This window comes from Mesoplodon densirostris, chromosome 18 (genome assembly GCF_025265405.1).
Source record: "Mesoplodon densirostris isolate mMesDen1 chromosome 18, mMesDen1 primary haplotype, whole genome shotgun sequence".
NCBI classification, from domain to species: domain Eukaryota; kingdom Metazoa; phylum Chordata; class Mammalia; order Artiodactyla; family Ziphiidae; genus Mesoplodon; species Mesoplodon densirostris.
In genome coordinates, this window is record NC_082678.1 from 16,995,208 (window position 1) to 17,013,791 (window position 18,584).

The 18,584-nt window shown below is 48.4% G+C and overlaps 1 protein-coding gene across 5 annotated transcripts in view; it reads right to left on the reverse strand.

The window, feature by feature from the left end:
- Positions 1-18,584, reverse strand: part of TNRC6C (trinucleotide repeat containing adaptor 6C) — a 126,193-nt gene that overhangs the window by 7,822 nt on the left and 99,787 nt on the right. For 2 of the 5 annotated variants that reach the window (XM_060080597.1, XM_060080599.1), the window contains exons 10-19: positions 18,031-18,173; positions 16,261-16,410; positions 14,695-14,841; positions 12,608-12,727; positions 10,402-10,485; positions 9,989-10,220; positions 6,606-6,773; positions 5,065-5,256; positions 4,431-4,574; positions 591-707 (exon numbers count right to left, since the gene is read on the reverse strand). In XM_060080597.1, the coding sequence (XP_059936580.1) occupies positions 591-707; positions 4,431-4,574; positions 5,065-5,256; positions 6,606-6,773; positions 9,989-10,220; positions 10,402-10,485; positions 12,608-12,727; positions 14,695-14,841; positions 16,261-16,410; positions 18,031-18,173 (1,497 nt within the window). Of the gene's footprint in view, positions 1-590; positions 708-2,184; positions 2,649-4,430; positions 4,575-5,064; positions 5,257-6,605; positions 6,774-9,988; positions 10,221-10,401; positions 10,486-12,607; positions 12,728-14,694; positions 14,842-16,260; positions 16,411-18,030; positions 18,174-18,584 lie in introns of those variants that run through there. The other 3 variants (XM_060080598.1, XM_060080600.1, XM_060080602.1) reach the window with 2 other exon arrangements.

The following is an 18,584-nucleotide window of genomic DNA, read 5'->3' on the forward strand; positions in this document are numbered from 1 at the left end:
GTCTTAAAATTTCCAGATAACAGTTCCTTTGAAGTTACTATGACAAACAATTCTCAATTCTCCTCTTAGCCTAAAAGAAATTTCTAACTTGAAAGACTCGTAAGGTCTATACTGAGAGAGGAATAACCCAGGCCCTGCATTGATCCCAGAGACGGCAGTGAAGCACGGGGCTGCTGTGGCCTCCTAGTCCCTGGTGGCCAATGCAAGTTAACAGCAGGTCCCCAGAGGTTGCCGCCTTCCCGTCTTTAAGCCTCCTATGCCCCTGGTCTCATGGCTACGGCGGGAAGGGAGGAGAGGGGAAAGCAGCTGTGTCACATCCTGCCCTGGGGAGTTTACATAATCCCCGGATCTTCGTGACAGCCCGCAGAGGAGGTGTCACCATTCCCACTCCACGGGGGTGGGGGTGGGTGGGAGCAGTGGTGCCCGAGGCCCCACGGCTGCTCAGCAAAGCTCAGGCCCGCTCTCCAACACACCACATGGCCTCCCAGCTCAGGGAGGAGCAGACAGACCACCAGGAAAAGCCAGGCCGTCCGTTTTGTTTGCGGAAAGAGAGAAAAGGCTACCTGCAAGTCTAGAGGCCAGGTGCGTACCTGCAATACTAGGAGCGGGCACAAGGCTGCTGAGAGAGCGACTGTAGCCGGAGGCAGCGAGCGGCCAGGCACTCGAGGAAGGCAGTGTGGCACTCTGAGATGACGGTGGGGAGGACCCTGCAGAACCAAACGCGGCACTAAGAAAGGTGAGCACGGGCCTGCGGGGTGAGCCGCTCAGCTTGGGCGTGAGAGTCCTAACAGCCAAGAACCAATGTCCTCCTAGGATGCCGTTTGTGCAAATGGTGGAAAATGAGAGCGTGACGTGGCCAAGACCATGGGGAGGAGAGGAAGACATGGACACACCGCCACCTCTGGGGGCCCGGGGCCCTGGGAGAGGCCGGGGCGGGGTGGGCGAGACCTGGCAGCAGGAGGGAAGGGGACAACCACCCAGTGTTTACAACAACACGTCCAAGTTGGGAAGGCACCCACGGCTTTCCCCTTCCAGGTAAGATAAAAACAAAAACACAGGGCCGACTCCACCTTTTCACACCTCCAACAAGATCCACAGAACTGAAAACAAAACTCCAAGCTTTCTGTTACAGATTTTGCCATAAAAAGACCAGCACTTTTCCTAACTCAAAAGGTCTCACGTATCCCATCTCCCCCATTCGTATTTCTCTTTTGAATACGGGAATACTGAGGAGAAATGTGTGTTAGTAACTGTGTCACTGTGAGCTACCGTGTCCCCAGAACTGCGGTTCCCTCTGTTAAGGACCCTGTTCCTGCTTCTGGGAGGAGGGCTGGAGGGGTGTGGCCCCCGGAGCACCCCTGCCGGTGCTGTTTCCATGTCACCCCATCCGTTTTCTGAGGAAAGCAGGAAGCCAGGGAAGAGGGAGGATGAAGCAGTGGTGACTTGTGGGTTAAAGCAGGATGGATCAGAGCTCTTCTGACTTGGCAAGTTACTCGGCCAGAGTGTAGAAGCTGGCCGGGGGAGGGGACAGGCGCACACAACAGTCTGGCTGTCAGGTTTACTACCGTGAACAGAATCTCACAAGACACCGGCCCCTGATGCACGGCCCCAGCTGGGATGGCACTGAACAACCTCGGGAGTACCCTTCACTGGGACTACCAGGCGTGTGGCACCTCCCAGACTTGTGCAGTCTACAACCTGCACAGCTGTTTACAGCTGCTCTGCTGTAACTGACCTCCTTAGAATATGGCACGAGAGCGGATGAACATTAAAATTTATTTGTAATCTGCAGGTCTTCAATTTTAAAAGATGTCAGCTTTACTGACAACCTAATCGTAGTTCCTGAACCCTCTGCTTCCATTTACCAACAAAATGCAATCAACCCAAGATCCTAAATTATAGACTATTTAACCCTACGTGGCATTTCTTTTATAGTTAACAGTAGGATACTTAGATTTTAACAGTGTTCTAGTTTTGACATTTTTAGTTTAATAGTGGAAACTGTCCCATAAAATTATGGTTAATTTTCCTTTTCATATCAATTTGTCAGGAGATGGCACAGCTGCATTTTACCATGCTGGTTAATATTCACCTCATAAAGGTTAAAACTATAAATAACATCCAAACAAATACTGGGCTAATTAAAATTTTTAATATCAAATCAGAACTTAACACCAATGACAATAAATAAAAACAAAAATGCAAATAAAAACCCAACACCTAGTATACTCAATAAAAAAAAATTCCATCATGAAAATATGTAAAATAAATAAGCCAACAACAAGAGGCCAGTGGCATTTCTCACTCTTTTCCTTCTAGGGCACATTTTCTCATTTTTTTTCTCTGTATTTTATTTATTTATTTGATTTTTGGCTGCGTTGGGTCTTCGTTGCTGCACGCAGGCTTTCTCTAGCTGCGGCGAGCAGGGGCTACTACTCTTCATTGCGGTGCGTGGGCTTCTCGTTGCGGTTGTTTCTCTCGTTGTGGAGCACGGGCTCCAGGCGCGCGGGCTTCAGTAGTTGCGGCGCGTGGGCTCAGTAGTTGTGGCTCGCGGGCTCTAGAGTGCAGGCTCAGCAGTTGTGGTGCACGGGCTTAGCTGCTCCGCGGCATGTGGTTTCTTCCCAGTCCAGGGCTTGAACCCGTGTCCCCTGCATTGGCAGGCAGATTCCTAACCACTGCGCTACCAGGGAAGTCCCTTCTCTATATTTTAGATCAAGCTGGTCACTCAAAAATACGACAGGCTTTTGTGGCTGGGCCCTGAGCGAGGTCAGCCCCTGGGGCGCCTGAAGGCCCTCGAGTGTGGGGTGAGGCACGTGGGCCCTGGAGAGGGGCGGTCAGCGAGGTCTGGCCTTTGCAGTATACTTCTGGCCCTGCGGCTGTGGTGCCTTTTGTAAATAAGTTCTACATAAAGATCCGTTCATCCTGCCCCTTCTCTCAGATAAACAAACCAGGAGGTGGGGGAGCCAGGGCTTTCTGGGGCGAGGCCTGGTCACGGGGTGGAGGAGGCGCTGTCCCCGGGCTCTAGCCCCGGGAGGTCACACAGGGCCATGTGAGGCTGCAGGGAGCTCTCTCTGTCCTATCGCTGAGGTCCCGTTTCAGCCAACGTCTCTGAGGCTGAGCTTCCCTCTGCCCTGACATTCGTCTCATCTGCTCAGCTCTGCCCTTGGAACTCCCCTGCCCCTCCAGGACGCCTGTGTCGCGTCACGGCACACGAGTGCGAAGGCGAAGGTGGCCCACGATGCCCCAGGTGCCAGGAACCATGGGCTGACCATCAGGCACCAGTTGGGAAGCTCTGCTCCGTGCCGACCAGCCTCGACTCTTTCCAAGGTCTTCTACTACCCTGATCGGCATGGCTCACCCACCCTCCACAACCTTGAACACGCCGACCCACCCGGCTGCCCGGCTCAACCCTGTGGCCACACGCAGGGTGCCGAGGGGTGACGGCCAAGTCTCACCTCTGGCTGTGCCGCCCCCTGGTCCTCACTACCTCAAACAGGCACCACATCCCACAGCCTCTCGTCCCCCGTGCCACTCATCCATCCCTGACCTTGGGGTAGCCTGCAATGTCCCTGCTCTGAGATGCAGCCGCCTTGCGACACGAAGAATGCACGGCACTAAATGGGAAGGTGATCTGTGTTTATGGCGCCTTTCTACCCGAACCACAGACACGCAGAATCCTGTCACTTGAAAGAACCATTGATAAGAACTGCCTCTCCCGCACAGGCCATATTTAGGTAGGAAACCTAAAGTAATGTTTAGGGAAATATCCAAGTGGCCTTATTAGTGCTGAGCATCTCTGGCAAGCTGGCTATTCTTTCCCATTATCAGAATTATGAGGATAAAACTCCACCAGCAATGGCACTTACAGAGCGTCTTCATTTGCAGGCCTTAAGGGAAGGCAAGTTACTGCCCTTCTCGATACTGCATTTGAAATCTATGTTTATGTTCTGTAACCTTGCAGCTCAGCTCATCACTTGCTCTGACTGGATCCTGAAGTCTGAAGAGGGTGTGCCAAACCTTACAGCATCAGGAGCTGGTGCCAGGAAGGAAGTCCTGGGGAAAGATCTCAGTCTTTTTACCAGACTCTTTGAGGAAAGGAAAAATTGGCTGATATGGATGAGTAAAGGGTCAGTTCACTTCTAGCTCAAAGAGATTTCAAGTGGAAACCTTTTTCTTAAAAAGCTTGATGGTTAATATTGTTATTTTATAACACAATGTTTATAAAAAACGATGTGTTAATAAATCCAGCAGAGACACTGAACCCAAATCAATTTCCATTTCCCCGTAAGCACTATGCTGCATCACACGGCAAGAGAAGGTCCCCATTGGACGTGCCTTGCACATCCCGGCCTCACCACCCACACCCTCCCGCTGCCCTGGAGCGCCTGCACGGAGACCACTGCATGGACACGGGCGGGGCGCCCCCTCACCTCCACTCTTGAGGAGGTAGCGGTTGACATCCTGTATGGTGGTATTGATGGTAGGCCCGGTGGGGACACTTCCAGGAGTGACGTCAGGGTCATTCTCGGGATCTATATTCTGAAGTCCTTTCCAGGGAACTCCAGGATGGAACTCTGGAAAATTCCAAACAAATGAAAATCAACACATGAGTATCAGAGCACCTTCATGTTGCTTCACGATAGTTTATGGGAATGTTTATAATCTGCTAATTCAGTTAAGAGGCACACTTCAGACTTTCTTTAGTAAATCATCAATCCTTCGGAACAAACTAGGTATTACAGCTACCACGCTGAACACTAAGATGGTGTCCAGGCGGGAGGATAAAGCCCAGACAGACTCTGCCCGGATGGGACACAGCGCCCCTCCCCCACTCTCCTTCCCCTCTCTCCTTCCACTAAACTGAGGGCTGCAGAAAACCCTGTGATGCCAACCACACCCACAATTTATCTGGTGAATGGATTTCCAATGAAAAAGCCAAAGCTACGGGGTTAAGGCTTCCAGGATTCTGAGCTTGGATCCTGGCTTCTACTGGGCCTAATAGTTCCCGTAGGCTTGGCGTGTTCAGATCTGCTGCCACAGGGAAGCGTGCACACTCTTTCTTACCTGGGGGCCAGTTGATGCTGGAGCCATTTGAGATTTTATCACTGTCAGATTTGGCACGTGACCAGCTATGGGGAACAGCTACAGGAGGACTGGCTGGTGACTCACTGCTCTGGATTAAATCGTACCGGCCATAGGAGTCATCGATGGAGGACTTAGCTGGAGGCCCAATGCTCAGACCTCCAGGGATAGCACCTGGGGGGACGGCAGGGAACAAAGAGCCGAGTGAACAGGGGGCCCTGAGTCCCTACGCTGGGCACCGGGCCTCGCCCTCTGCAGAGGTGCACGAACCGTCAGACTCGGTCTGGCCAGCACTCTCTGGGGGAAGTGACTATTTCAGTGAGCCCAGACTTGGCCTTGAAAGACACTCTTTAAGAACTGTTTCAGTTTTTCAAGTTGGAATTCTTGATAAATGCATACCCACACCACTGTGAAGCTCTCTGGGGACAGCCTGTGAGTCCCTGTGGTCAGCTGTTGTCCTTGTTGTTGCCTGTGTCCCTTCCCCAGTCTGCTGCCCTCACTATGGAAGGACAAACTGGCATGTGGACTCGGAGGCCTTAACCCCACCCACCCTGGGCGACTGAGCTCTCTCCTGCCAAGGAAAGTGCCCAAATAGCACGTGATGATTTTCTGGTAGAATTAACCATTAGGAAAAATTTTCTTTTTAGAGTGCCTTATGTCGAGAGAGAATTATACACCCTATTAAATTTCCTTTGCTGTTTATGCTACCAGGAAATTAAGAGCTAACTTTAATGCAAGTGAGATCACCTCCTATGGTTATTAGCTTTTTTTTTTTTTCCCCCAGCCGTGCCTCGCAGCTTGCGGGATCTTAGTTCCCCGACCAGGGATTGAACCCTGGCCCCAGCAGTGAAAGCACCAAATCCCAACCACTGGACTGCCAGGGAATTTCCTGGTTGTTAGCACTTGCTGTTTCTCTATTCTAGGCATTAGATTTTCTATTGTGTTTTATCATTTTATTGAAAAAATTTCCTTTTAGACAAAGTTTTGGTTGAAGATACAGATACATGAGTGTGCAGCCATGACCTGTATTCTTCGTTGCTCTGGGGCATTTTCAATTACTTCTTGGTTTGTAGCTAAGGTTTGGAAGTTGAGGCTTGGAGAGGTTTGATCATTGACTACTTGGGATCTGACGTACTCTGTAATGAAGTGGAATATGTATGTTTAACTTGTTGAGGTAACACTGGTTTCTGACATCTAAGTTTCACGGGCACGACACTGCATTTCAACTTCTGTCTACACCACAGGGTGCTCACCACCGAGAGCTTAGTTTATACCCGTCTCCACGCAGTTGACCCCCTTTCCCCATTTCGCTCTCCACCCACCCCTTTCCCTCTGGTTACCACTACTCTAGTTCCCTGTATCTCTGTGTTTGTTTTTGTTTGGTTTGTTCTCTTGGAATATTTTCTATTCAGCTTTCAGCACTGAATTCTTAGAAGACAAATGCAGTACGAGTAACGAAACGAGGATAATCAGCGAGTAGAAAAGAAGTGACCAGACTCCAGGACGCCTCGGCTCAGACGTACCATGCTTGCTGGGGTTCTGGTCGAGTGGAGAAGCAGCACCGGGTAAGTTATCCATTGGGTTGGGATGTGTCCACTGAGGGAGGCGTGACTGGGACTGAGACGGGTCCTTCACTGATAAACCACCAGTCATGTCCATGCTGCTGACATTCATGTTTGGGTTCAGTCCAGCTAAAAATAAAAACGCTATCAGGATACGTCTGCTCTTCCTCTAAACGTTTACTTTCTAAAGCTCTCCTAGAGAATCAATCTAAGTCTTAATTCACAGCCAAATATTTTAAATGTAACTTTTAATGCTGGAGGAAAAAACCCCCTTTTTGCCTTTTTAATAACACACATCTGTAGGAATTTTATTCCTAAATTAGGGGGACGATGGTAACAAATAGTCTTTGATTAAGTAAGACCAGTGATTCTCTTCATTTTACTTGCTTTGGTGCCAAACGTGGTCCTGAAGCTTCTCAGAGCCCACAGAAAAACAGAACAAGTCCCAACAATTAGGAGAGTCTTTTCTGATCTCAGGGCATCTTGTGCAAACTCACCAGATCCAAACCATTCTCTCAGAGACATAAACGGTACCCTAAGGTCCCACCGACAGAACAAGCTGGTGGGGAGACCCCAAAGCTGCCTTTAGTGAACTCACTTTACAAAAGTCTGCTCTTAAGGAGTTTATGAATTAAACATCAAAAAGCTCCCTTAAAGGACTTGAACTATTTCAAAGTGTGGGTGCTGCCATCTGCCCCGGCTGGAATGTGAGCTGATCCTGGGTTTATTTCTCACAGCTAAAAGCAGGCATGCACTGGGGCACGTGACAAGTGCCATCACTGTGCTGGGTTAGTGGAGAGAGATGAGGGGGACGATAGCAAAAAGGCTGAAGTAAAGAGTCCCTGATGGGACACCCGTCATGAGCTGGGCAGGCTGCTTGGATGGACAGAATGACCAGTGCAGGTGTGACCCAGTGTTTCCAGGCCATTTCTAACCTGCAGTTCCCACACCACATGTCCTGGTACAGAAGCAAAGGTAGTCAACATTTTTGTTCTTAACTTTAAATCAAGAGCTTCAAACTCAAATGCCCATATGGGCCAAGCAGGCAACACAAATGAAGGTGATGCGGGCCTGGTGGGGACAGTGCCCGCCCTGCTACAGGTGCTACCCGTGCAACCAGTGAATGGAACACAGGCCCAAGGCAGCCATTTTCAAGAGAAGCCAGAAGCCACTTTTGGTTGAAAATTGCCAATTTTTAAATGTTGACACACACGCACACGCACACGCACACGCACACACACACACACACACACACACACACTGTGCAGACCTAACAAAACGTCACCTCCACCCACACAGACCCAGTCAGGTGAGGGCACAACCGTTAGGTCGGGCTTCAGACTGGCCTCCAGAGCACCCCAAGTCCCATGGCCGGGCCCCACCCTCCCCGTCTCATTTCCCTCTGTTCCTCCCTCCACTGGCAGCCGGCCTGGCCAGCCCTCGCCGACACCGGCGGCCCCTTCTTCCGTGCGACGCTGGCTCAGCTCCACCGGAACTCTACTCGTTTGAGGTCCATGCTTAAACCCTGCTCTGATTTTTCTTTCACCGCGCAAGGTGACCATGCAGTCTCCCTTCCCTAAGCTCTGCAATAACCACATTGCACTGCCTATGAAGGCTGGTTTTCGTTTTTATATGCCTGGTCTTCCTGGGAAGACGACAAGCTCGGGAGTCAAGACAGCATCCGGAGAAGAGGCTGCATGGGAAGGAAGGCGGACGGGACTAGGAGCTGCTGAGGAAGAACCAGCCAGAGAGGCAATTTTACAAGCTAACTTTCTTAAACTTTATTAGCTATCTATTTTTAACACATTTATTTTTAAACTTTAATGTGATTATAAAATATTATCAGAAGTATTTTTCATCAATTTTGAAGATTCAAGGCACTAATTTTTTCACTTGTAGTAAGAAAAAACCTTTAAGGGTAAAGATTTGTATACTTCATTTTCTAAATATAGGTTAAGAGGACAGATGGATACTAAGATACTAGGAAGTTGAAGCTAAACATTTCAGGACAATAGATGGAACTGAATTTTCTTCTAAAACAACTGTTGTTAAAAAAGAAGTATTTACATAAGTAGCCAACATTCTACCAAATGCTTGCTATTACAAAGTACTTTGCCTGTTAGTTCACTAAATCTTTAGAAGAACCCTATGAGGTAAGTATTCCCACTTTACAGATGGGGAAATTGAGGCAAAGAGCAGCCAGGCAGCTTAGTCGTGGGGGCAGTGTGGTGGCCTGATTCCTAAGGCAGGTCTTAACTACTAGACTATTCTGCTTCTTCAACACAGAGGAAAGTAACGGGTGGGACAAGCATGAAGGGACAGAAGAACCGCAGTTTAGCATTCGTCAGTTGTGTGTTAAAGACACACCACACTGGGTACATGTCAAGTAGAGAGTGCTCATGTGATCAGAACATACCTCTCTTCTCAGAGATGTTGGTAGTATTACATAGAAAGGGACATCATTAGCCGAAATTCACTGTCACTCAACTGGCCTTTGATCCTTTGGATATGTATTTCTCAGGTAACTAATTCCCTTTGCCCTGTAGCTTCAGACTCTTAACAGCCAACCTGACAAGCCTGAGGCACTTTCACCCGCTTCTGGATTCTTACAGCAAATTACAGCTGACCCTCGAACAACGCAGGGGTCACAAATCCGGGTATAACTTTACAGCCGGTCCTCTGTACCTGCAAACTCAACCAACCGCAGGTCATGTAGCACCGTTATTTATGGGGAAAAATCCATGTGTAAGTGGACCACACTGTTTCAGCCCGTGTTCTTCATGGGTCAACAGTATTCCCCGTACGATCACTTTCCTGACACAGACCTTCTGACGGTCTTCAACGTTGTAACCTGTGTCCCTCCTGGCTGGCCTCTGTGACCTTGAGGGCGGCACCACACCTGCCACTGGCCTGTGGGTCTCAAGTGCTGGGCGGGCGCCCTATCGGTTGGGGGTGAGGGTGTGCGTGTTGATTCGGATGATTACACAACTGTGCTCTGCACTATAGGACTTGTGTGGGCAACCATGGCTTTTTAAGAAGTGCCTGGTTCACAGAAATCTGCACACCTTTCCTGTTCCCAGCAGTTCAGGCTGGAGAGAGCCAGGGATGGAACAAAGCGCCGATTCAACAGTGGAGAGGAGATCATTCTGGTACTACTTTCAAAGATTTTATACTGAAAGCACTTATGGGCGCAGCAAAAATTCTTGCTCTGCGAAGACAGCTAGGGTCCTTCCCTTACGAAGGAGACTTGAGACAGCCTCACTCTGGTTTTGCCTGGAACTGCATTTCTGCCCAGCTATTTCAGCCCCGCCAGGTGCATGCGGTCGGTGTCGACCCGGACTCACCGAGAGGGTAGGGAGCGAAGGTGCTGGGTGAAGACTGCTGCTCTTTGGTCTGCAGGTCGGGGAGGCCGGGGGCCTGGGGGTGGGGGGGGAAGCTGTCCAGGGCCGATTTGCCTGCAGAGGGGTGCAGAGACAGGTGCGGCGGGGGCGGCGGCGGCTTCACGAGCAGGGCCTGGGCCAGCTGGCGCTGGTGCTGCTGGATCTGCTGCTGCAGGTTAGTGATTGTGCGCGCAACCTGCGGGCGGGGACGCGCGGTCAGCGGGTTGGGAGGGACGTCTGGCCCGCCCTCCTCCCCAGCCCAGGTGACGCCGAGGCTTTCAAAACGGGAGGCTGAGCGAGAGAGAAGCCAGTGACAAGTAACAGGCCAGGGGAGGTGACAGCTAGCGACCCGGCTGAGCCACCCGGGGGGCGCCTACTTGCTGCTCCTGTTGTCTCATGGGTCCGGAAACGTTCCGCTGGGCCTGTAGCATCTGCTGCTGGATCTGTAAACGTTGGTACGCCTGTGGACACAAAGAGAAGCGTCCAATAGATTGTAAGAAAGCCCCAACAAAGGGTTCCACTTCTGTACATTAGTGTAAAAAAAAAAAAAAAAAAAGGCACAGATTCTCGGTCCCCTTACCATCCTGTGGTTTAAGCATAGCGTAAGGCATGAAGCTTTTTCAAAAGGAGACATGTCTTTCCAAAACCTTTCTAGTGCACAGACTTTACAAAGTAACTCAGTCAGTACCCCTGTTTAGTGCTGGTAATGAGGTGTGTCAGCAAATATTTTTCAGTTAATGGAGAGATCAAAATTCTTCTGCTCGATTCATACAAACTAAAAATAAAAAAGAAATGAGGGGAAAATAAAAGATTTTTTTCCCTTATAAAGATGCAAGTTGTCCAGAATGGCTCAGACCATGTGGCAGGACAGCAGTGATCGGCGGCGACAGAACAATACACGTTAAAGGGCTCGTAGCTACCAGGAGCCACGTGTGGCCTCGGTCCACAGGGAGCCTGAGGTCCAGACGTGGCCACTTCTGCCACACAGACCCCGTCCACGAAGCCAGCGAGAATGATCGTCAGATTCTTCCCACAACGAGGCAGAAGGCCGGATCATTTGTTTCGAAAGTTGGCTGAATATTGTAAGTTTTTTCTTTACAACATGGATTTTTTGGGACGTTCTGGGCAAGAGGATGTATTGAAATAGAATCCAAGTAGAAGTAGAGATTATACTACTAGAAATGCCTCATTAATCTGTAAATTAGAGAGGAATAAAATACTTCACTTAAGTGAATCCTTATAGGCTCTAAAACTTAACCTTAGGATGTACTGAAACTTCATTTTAGCAATTTTTCCGGAAAAAAATGTTAAAACAGTGTACATTTTTTTAAAACAGAGCAGATTAAACATAATCCAATATTTTCTTGGTATCTTTTACACTACAGAGGTCAATAAAAATTATGTATAATTAAAGGATTCCAGAACGTCAGTACGACTGATAACGAGTTCTGTCTCACGTCAGAATCCAGCCGCCCTCCGTGTTATCAAGGAGTGGAAAGCCGTTTTCCTCTGCAGTGAAAGCTCTAAGTAGCGTGCTTCTCAGCTGCTCCCCGCGGTCAGTGGTCCCTTCCCGGCGCTGGCGGCAGCACACCGCCCAGGGGCCTTACAGCATGACTGTGAGGCAGCTTGGCTCCCTTTTCCCAGTGAAGTCCAGTCCCGGCCCGGATCCCATGCCCAGGGCCCTGGGTACTTCACTGCACTGCGGCTTGTCCCAGGTCACCCCCACCCCACCTGGCCACTACCTGGAACCAGACACCCAGACGGTCAGACGTGTGTCTAACAAACGCTGAAGGGTCAGGACTGAGAGCCCAGGGCTCCCCCGTAAGGAAAGGCTGACAGCATGGTTTTGTCTACTGGAGGCTTTTCTTCCTTCATGACTCCTGGTCATTTTCTAGGAGATGAAGCTGTTGGGCAAGACTTCTAAATAAATCAGGTGTCAACGTATTAAAGAAGGAAATAATATACTGGGCCCTTCAGGGAATATAAATTCAGGATGCATCTAGGGATGCAATGCCATGGCATTTCATGGTAAAAGCAGTAAGACTGTTGAAAATTAAAAATTCAACATATGTTAAACTATAACACTTGCAAGAATTATTAGGCTACATCAGCCTTTCTCAAGAGGGATTCTGAGAGAATCAAGTCCTAATCTCTAAGGCATCTCATCTCCTGTATGTAACGAAGTAACTTCTGTCTTTTGCTTCTAGAATGGTATCTGTGTAGACCATCCTTGGAAGAATTTAGAGAACTATCATGAAATGATTTGTTGGGTTCTGTGGTTCAGATAAGAAAGGCTGGCTGAGAGCTAACAGACACACTAACTGTCAGATCTCGAAGACTGTGATCACGAAGGGGCCAAAGAACCCACAAAGCTTAGTGGAAACACCCTTAAGTGAAGAACTTCCTAATTCTTTTAATAGTTTACAAACTTCATGAAAGTCTCAATGACATTCCCCAACGTGAAGAAAAGCGTTACAGTGACTGCTTTTCTTCAGTCGGCGTGCATGTTGCTGGCACATCCCCGAGCTCACGGGGAGGAGGCTCTTCCTCTGTCCTAGAACCCGAGCAGATCTACCCACTCACCAGCTGCAGCTGATAGAGCTGGTTCAACATCGTCATATGCTGAGGATTAATTGGCGAGGTTAATAGTGCAGGGTTGAGACCAATGTTTTTTGCTGCAAACTGCAAAAGCTGTGCTTGAACCTGTTAATAAAAAATGCACCATTAGACATGAATTCTCTATTCAAACATTTACTTGTCTGTGCAGTTTTTTGAGATTCAAAACTGAGTAAATGATAGTTATATTTGTCTCAGTGAACTTCAAAAGCCATTAAAAAGTTTACAGACATTTTAACATTAGTAGTTAACATGCTTTTGTGGATAATATGGAAGGAAAGAAGGAAGGAAGGAAGGGAGGGAGGGAGGTAAAGGCAGATGGCAAGAAAGAGATTTCTTCCTCCAAATATTTTAGTTACGAATTAACTTTCTAAGGCTCTGGGTTACTCCCATCAGTAACTGGTTTCACGTTCTGTCGGAATGAAGCTAAGTGGGCATCGTTTAAGGGTGGGAGACAGCGAAGGCGTGGTCTCCGGGAGGAAGTTCGAGCCTCCTCAAAGGAGGCCAGTGTCTGCGTCTCACACAGGCGCCTTGGACCAGTCCCCGCAGGAGCTCGGCAGATGGCACCGCGGCCACCTGACTGGGGGGCCTCGTTCCAGGGCAGGCGGGGACCCCTTCTCAAGTTGACACGCTCGGGAAGTGGTCTCCCCTGTTTGTGGGACCAGCCATTCCTCTCGGGGGGCCCGGCTGCCCAGCCTCCCATGTGGCACATGCCCTGGTGTGGCTGGCCAGCCCTGACCGCGACGGTCAGCCTGCCTCCCTGCCCAACTGGCATTCACTGCTCTGAACCCTTCAGGGGCCTGGCACTGGCCAGCTCAGTGTTTTCCACAGCGTGCGCTGTATGCTTAACACAGAGTTTACGCAAGATGGTTTTAGGTAGAGCACGGAAGAGTATCTTTTATAGTCGTCTAACATGTATTAGAAAAATGTTGCTTTTTCTCTTTATGACGGATATGTTCAGTTTTAAGAATAAATTTATCTAAATTAAGCAGGCAAGTCAACTTAAAGAAAACACATTATGTAACAGTCGTGGGAGGCACACAGATGAGTGACGTTCGGGACACGCTGGCTTGCTGAGTGTGCGGAAGGCTGCTCTCTGTCTCCAGGACCTGTCTCTGCTCCTGCGCCTTAGCTGGGGTGGCCATGTCACTAGGCTTGGGCAGTGGGACATGAGTGGAAGTGGTATGTCTCTTGCCTTCCCTCCTGTCGCTGGGAAACGGCCGAGGCAGAGCTGCTAGGTTCTGCTCTGTTGCTTGGGGGAGGATTCCTTGTCTGTCTCGTCTGAGTGTATTTCGGGATCTCTTTGTTGTAGCAGCTTACAGTGTATCCTGTTTAATGAATTTTACTATTATTTTACCCAGATTTCAGCCGTCTCAACTCAGTGCACAGATCTCTGGTCAAACAACTGTGGAGGAATAATTACTTCCAGCGAATTCTATGATTTACCATTTTAATCTATTATTGAATATTCTTTTAAGTGGTAAGGACTGTAACACTGTAATTAAAAACTCAGTCCAAAGTCAAAAATGATGGAAATGTTCTAAAAGTAAACAATATTAATATGAAAAAAAGCTGATATTATGCTTTAGAGCTATGCAAAACAATATCTTTTTCCTTAATTCTATTTGCTCTTTTGTTTTAAAATGATCTAATACTAAAGAATAAACTTAACTAAAAAGTCTGTGATCTAGACACTATTATATACCGTCACATTTAGTTTGTCACTAAAGCATGACTCAGTCCTTCACTGCTTCTAAGAATTTTCTTTTACGTCCCAAGCAATTTCACTTGCCACTTTCCTCTCCCACCAATCTAGAAGAGTTCAATGGGTTCATCCGAGTAATCTTCTCAAGACCAGGACAGAAGTCCCATCACTGGCATGTGTCACCCGGCAACAGCACTCTGACGGGAGGAGGTCCAGCCCTGGCCTGTGGGGCGGGGGCCCTGGGGGAAGCAGCTCTGTAAATGCCTCCCAGGGCAGGAGGTGGGATGCACAGGTTAACCCGGGAGGGCTGACTGGCTCTCAGTGTAGCGCAGTTGGACGCGGGTCTGACCTGAGGGGATAGAAACTGAGGCACTTGAGCACGGAGACTGGGCTGGGAGGAGCTCAGGGGCTGCACGGGCGGCTGTGGCGGCTGCTGCACGGTCCTCGCTGGTGCTGCTCCGCTGCTGCCAAACATGCCCAGATTGCCACTCGGTGTCTGCAGGGAGGCGGAGAGCTCGTTACACAGTTGCCTGGGAGCAAGCGGGGGGTGGGGGGGGAGGCTGCACCTGCTTCCTGCCACTCTCAACGTGAACCAAAGGGGATGTTTAAGAAGTGCTGTCTAAACTGGGTACAGATGACAGAAGATCTGCCTGTGAAGCCTATGTCTTTAAATCACAGAAGCCGCCCACAGAGCCAGTTTTAGGTGCCCCCCAACAAGGCCGTCATGTTCCAGGAACCTATAATTACAGAGCCAGGCACAGGAGCAGCAGGCAGAGCTGTGTGGGGACCGTCTGTGGTGGGGTAAAGGGCATCATGTGTGGGGAGCACTAACCTGGGACAACAGGACATTTTCCAAAAGGAAATATAATTATGATTTCAACAAACCTGAAACTGAATACATGAACAAGTCCAGGCAGTTAACTTTGTGTTATATATATAAATTATATATATATATAAATATATAAATATAATATATATTTATAATATTATATATATATATATATATATATATATATATATATAAAATATATATTTGAGTGCTTCTTTCTACTCTCCTGACTGGGTTTCTGATACCAAGGGCCCGCCGGCCAGGCCGCTGACTTCCTGACAGCAGAAGAGCTGAAACTGGCACCGCAGCCCGGTGGGCAACAAGAGATGGCCAGGATCATGCGGATGGGGTGCCACTGAGAACTGCCGCCAGCCACCCCAAATCTCACAGTATCGCTGGAAGAGAAGGCTCAGAGCTGTGTGTATGTGAGCTTCCCCCGGGAGAAAATCAAGAAGAGCAGTTCTGTGGATGGGAAGAGCGTGATGCGCTTTCGTATCATTTCATTCCAGGGGAGAGAAGTGACACGAAGCGGCCGTCGATCAAAACCCCAGATCCCTCCGTTCAGGGTGACTTTCACCTCCCCCAAGAGTGTCAAAGGCAGGGAACAGTGCCAACATCACTCTGAAAACCACTGAGAACCTGCAAGAGATGTCACCTCTGTTTTTGGGGAAAAGGGGAGAGTATGGCGTTTTCCTGCAGATCAATGCATTTAAGGTTTCGACTGTCAGGAGAGACAGGACGGCACTGCCTGGACCTGTGAACGCATCGGGCAGGTGAAGACGGCTCTGCGGTCCATGTCATTTCACTAGCAGTACTTTAGTACCAAGGGTGTTTTAGTTACATGTAAAAATAAATATAATTTTGAAGCATTTCCTATAACATGGTTAAATTTCAAGAACTGGATTCAATTCTTGACAGCAGTACATCACTTGGAAGGAAATCCTTATAATATTTCAGCTTCCTTGACATATTCAGTTATATTTTCAAATGCAGGCATTAATCAAAAATAAGAAGGTTTGCGTGTCAAACACACTTTCTTTAAGGCAAGTGAGAGAGACCGTGGTGGCCCTCTACCAACAGCCTTACCTGTCTAGAAGAATTCAAGTTTTGCATGCCCAGCCCTGAGGCAATCCCGCCCAGGGCCTGATTAGGGAGTGCACTGTTGGAAAGGGGGAGCTTCAGGCTTGGTGAAGGCAAAAATGGTGAAGTCGTGGGCTCTTCCACGAGGCCGCCATCCTGATTGGGGAAAGAAAGCGTGAGCTGTGCGCAGTGCCCGTCCGCACACAAAGCACAAGTTTCCCGGGACACAGAAAGGGATGTGGATGAACAAAGAATTAAAAGATCAAAAATGTGTGGACAGGAAAATGGAGAAATGGTCAAAAGGAAGAGGGGAAAAAGAAAAAAGAGAAACAGGATTAAGATGCTGTTTTCATTTTAACAATTATTTTACAAACACATATCAGCTTATAATATTCTCATCACTACTGACCCTGCCTACGTGTAGGAATCAGAAGAGAGACAAACACTGTAAAAAGTCTTACTTGGAAAACACTTTACAACCATTTTCAAATAAACAGGCTCCTTTTGAGAAGTTATTAGCAAGGCTCTAGGTATACATTAGGTTGAAATCTGCTGACATTCAAATGTTTTTGACCTACAAACAGCAATTTCATATGGTTTAACCTAATAATAAGGTAAATTATAAAACAGACAAAAATCTTGTTATTATTATTTTTTTACATTTATTGGGTGCCAGGTCCTTTGTAAATTTATCTCATCTAACTTCACAACAAACCTGCAGTATTTATTGATTGACTGATTGATTGCCATGCCATGCGGCATGCAGGATCTTAGTTCCCTGCCTGACCAGGGAGCAAACTCATGCCCCCTGCAATGGAAGTGCAGAGTTTTAACCACTGGACCACTAGGGAGGTCCCCCAAACCTGTACTATTATTTCACATTTTAAAGATACAGAAATAAGTCAGGGTCCCACAGTTAGCAAATAAAAATACAGGGTGTGGAGTTAAACTGGAATTTCAGATAAACTGCTAATAATATCTGAGAATAAATATGGTCCAAAAAGGATTCATGTTGTCTGAAATTCCGATTTCTCTGGGCACAGTGGTGCCGGGCAAGGCGAGGTCTCCACTGTGTGCGGTGCTGGCAGAGGACACTGCTAATCTGAGAACAGACGAACTCTCATCTCTTCTCCTATGAGCTTGCTTTTAGTCTGCTTGTTTGCTTTAAACTTGTCCTTTCTTGCTTCCATTTTTTTTTCAAGGATGAACATTTTGATTGAGTTTAACGGGATGCTGTTTACCCCCTCTGAGGTCACACCAATCTGGAGAGGGAGCACCAAGCATGACAATACTAAGGGGAATGAACTGGCGACTACACTTGTTGAAACATCTAAGGGGATTTTCCCACAGACCCCTGCATGTTTTCTGAAGTAGCCCATCCAAGCAAGGGCCATGAGACATGGGTGCCCATGCCTAACCACTTCTAGAACCTTTTCCCTGAGATTAGACATGTAATACATCATTTCCAGTGGGAAGAACTGTGCATATAAAGTAAGACCGTAAAACAGAAATTTGATGGACCCTTGTTTACTGGACAAATTGAAGCAGCCAAGTTCACCCGCTAACATGAAAATCAGTTTTCAATTTCAGTATTTTTATTCCTAGTCCCATCATATGAAATATAACACAACCTCTTTTGAGTTAAACATCCATATATATTAGAAAAATGGGTAAAAGTCACTTAAATATTATAGCCCAATAACTTTTTAATCCAACACAGTGAAAACGAAAAACACCTCTTGTTAAAAGCAAACAAAAAGCCACCTAAACTCATACCTTGTCCAGGAAGGTGGGGCGGTCCACGGAAGACTCTTTGGAGATCGGTGGGCGGCAGCCAAGGGGCTTGGTGACCATCCCATTGTAGTCGGTCACTCCCAGTCCACGCTTGTCCACGTCCACCTTCTTTTCCAGCAGAGCGCCTGGGGCACAGCAGACAGAAGCAGCACTTGAAACGAGACACCTTGGGGGTCGGCTGTGAGTTCAGAGCACAGACGGGCACCAGCCTACCCCTCAGGGAAGGAGTTAAGACGCTCACCCCCAGAAGACAGGGGCCTCAGTTTGGCTCTGGCCGGGCCCGGGAGTCTGTGGTCTGGCCCCTGCTCCTCGTCCCTCGCAGCCACGCCGGCCACCTCTGCCACTGTGGGGCTGGGCCCTTCCTCTCCCCTGGGACTTGTCACCTCTTTTTCCAAAGCGGGCCCTTCCCTGGCTGCCCCGCCTCATGGCCATCGATTTCCACCTGCTGAGTCCCTACTGGCTGTAAGGCCCTGTCCGAATGTCGGGGATACAACACAACGCAAAGCAGACAGAGTCTGTCCTTGTGCTCTTCCGAT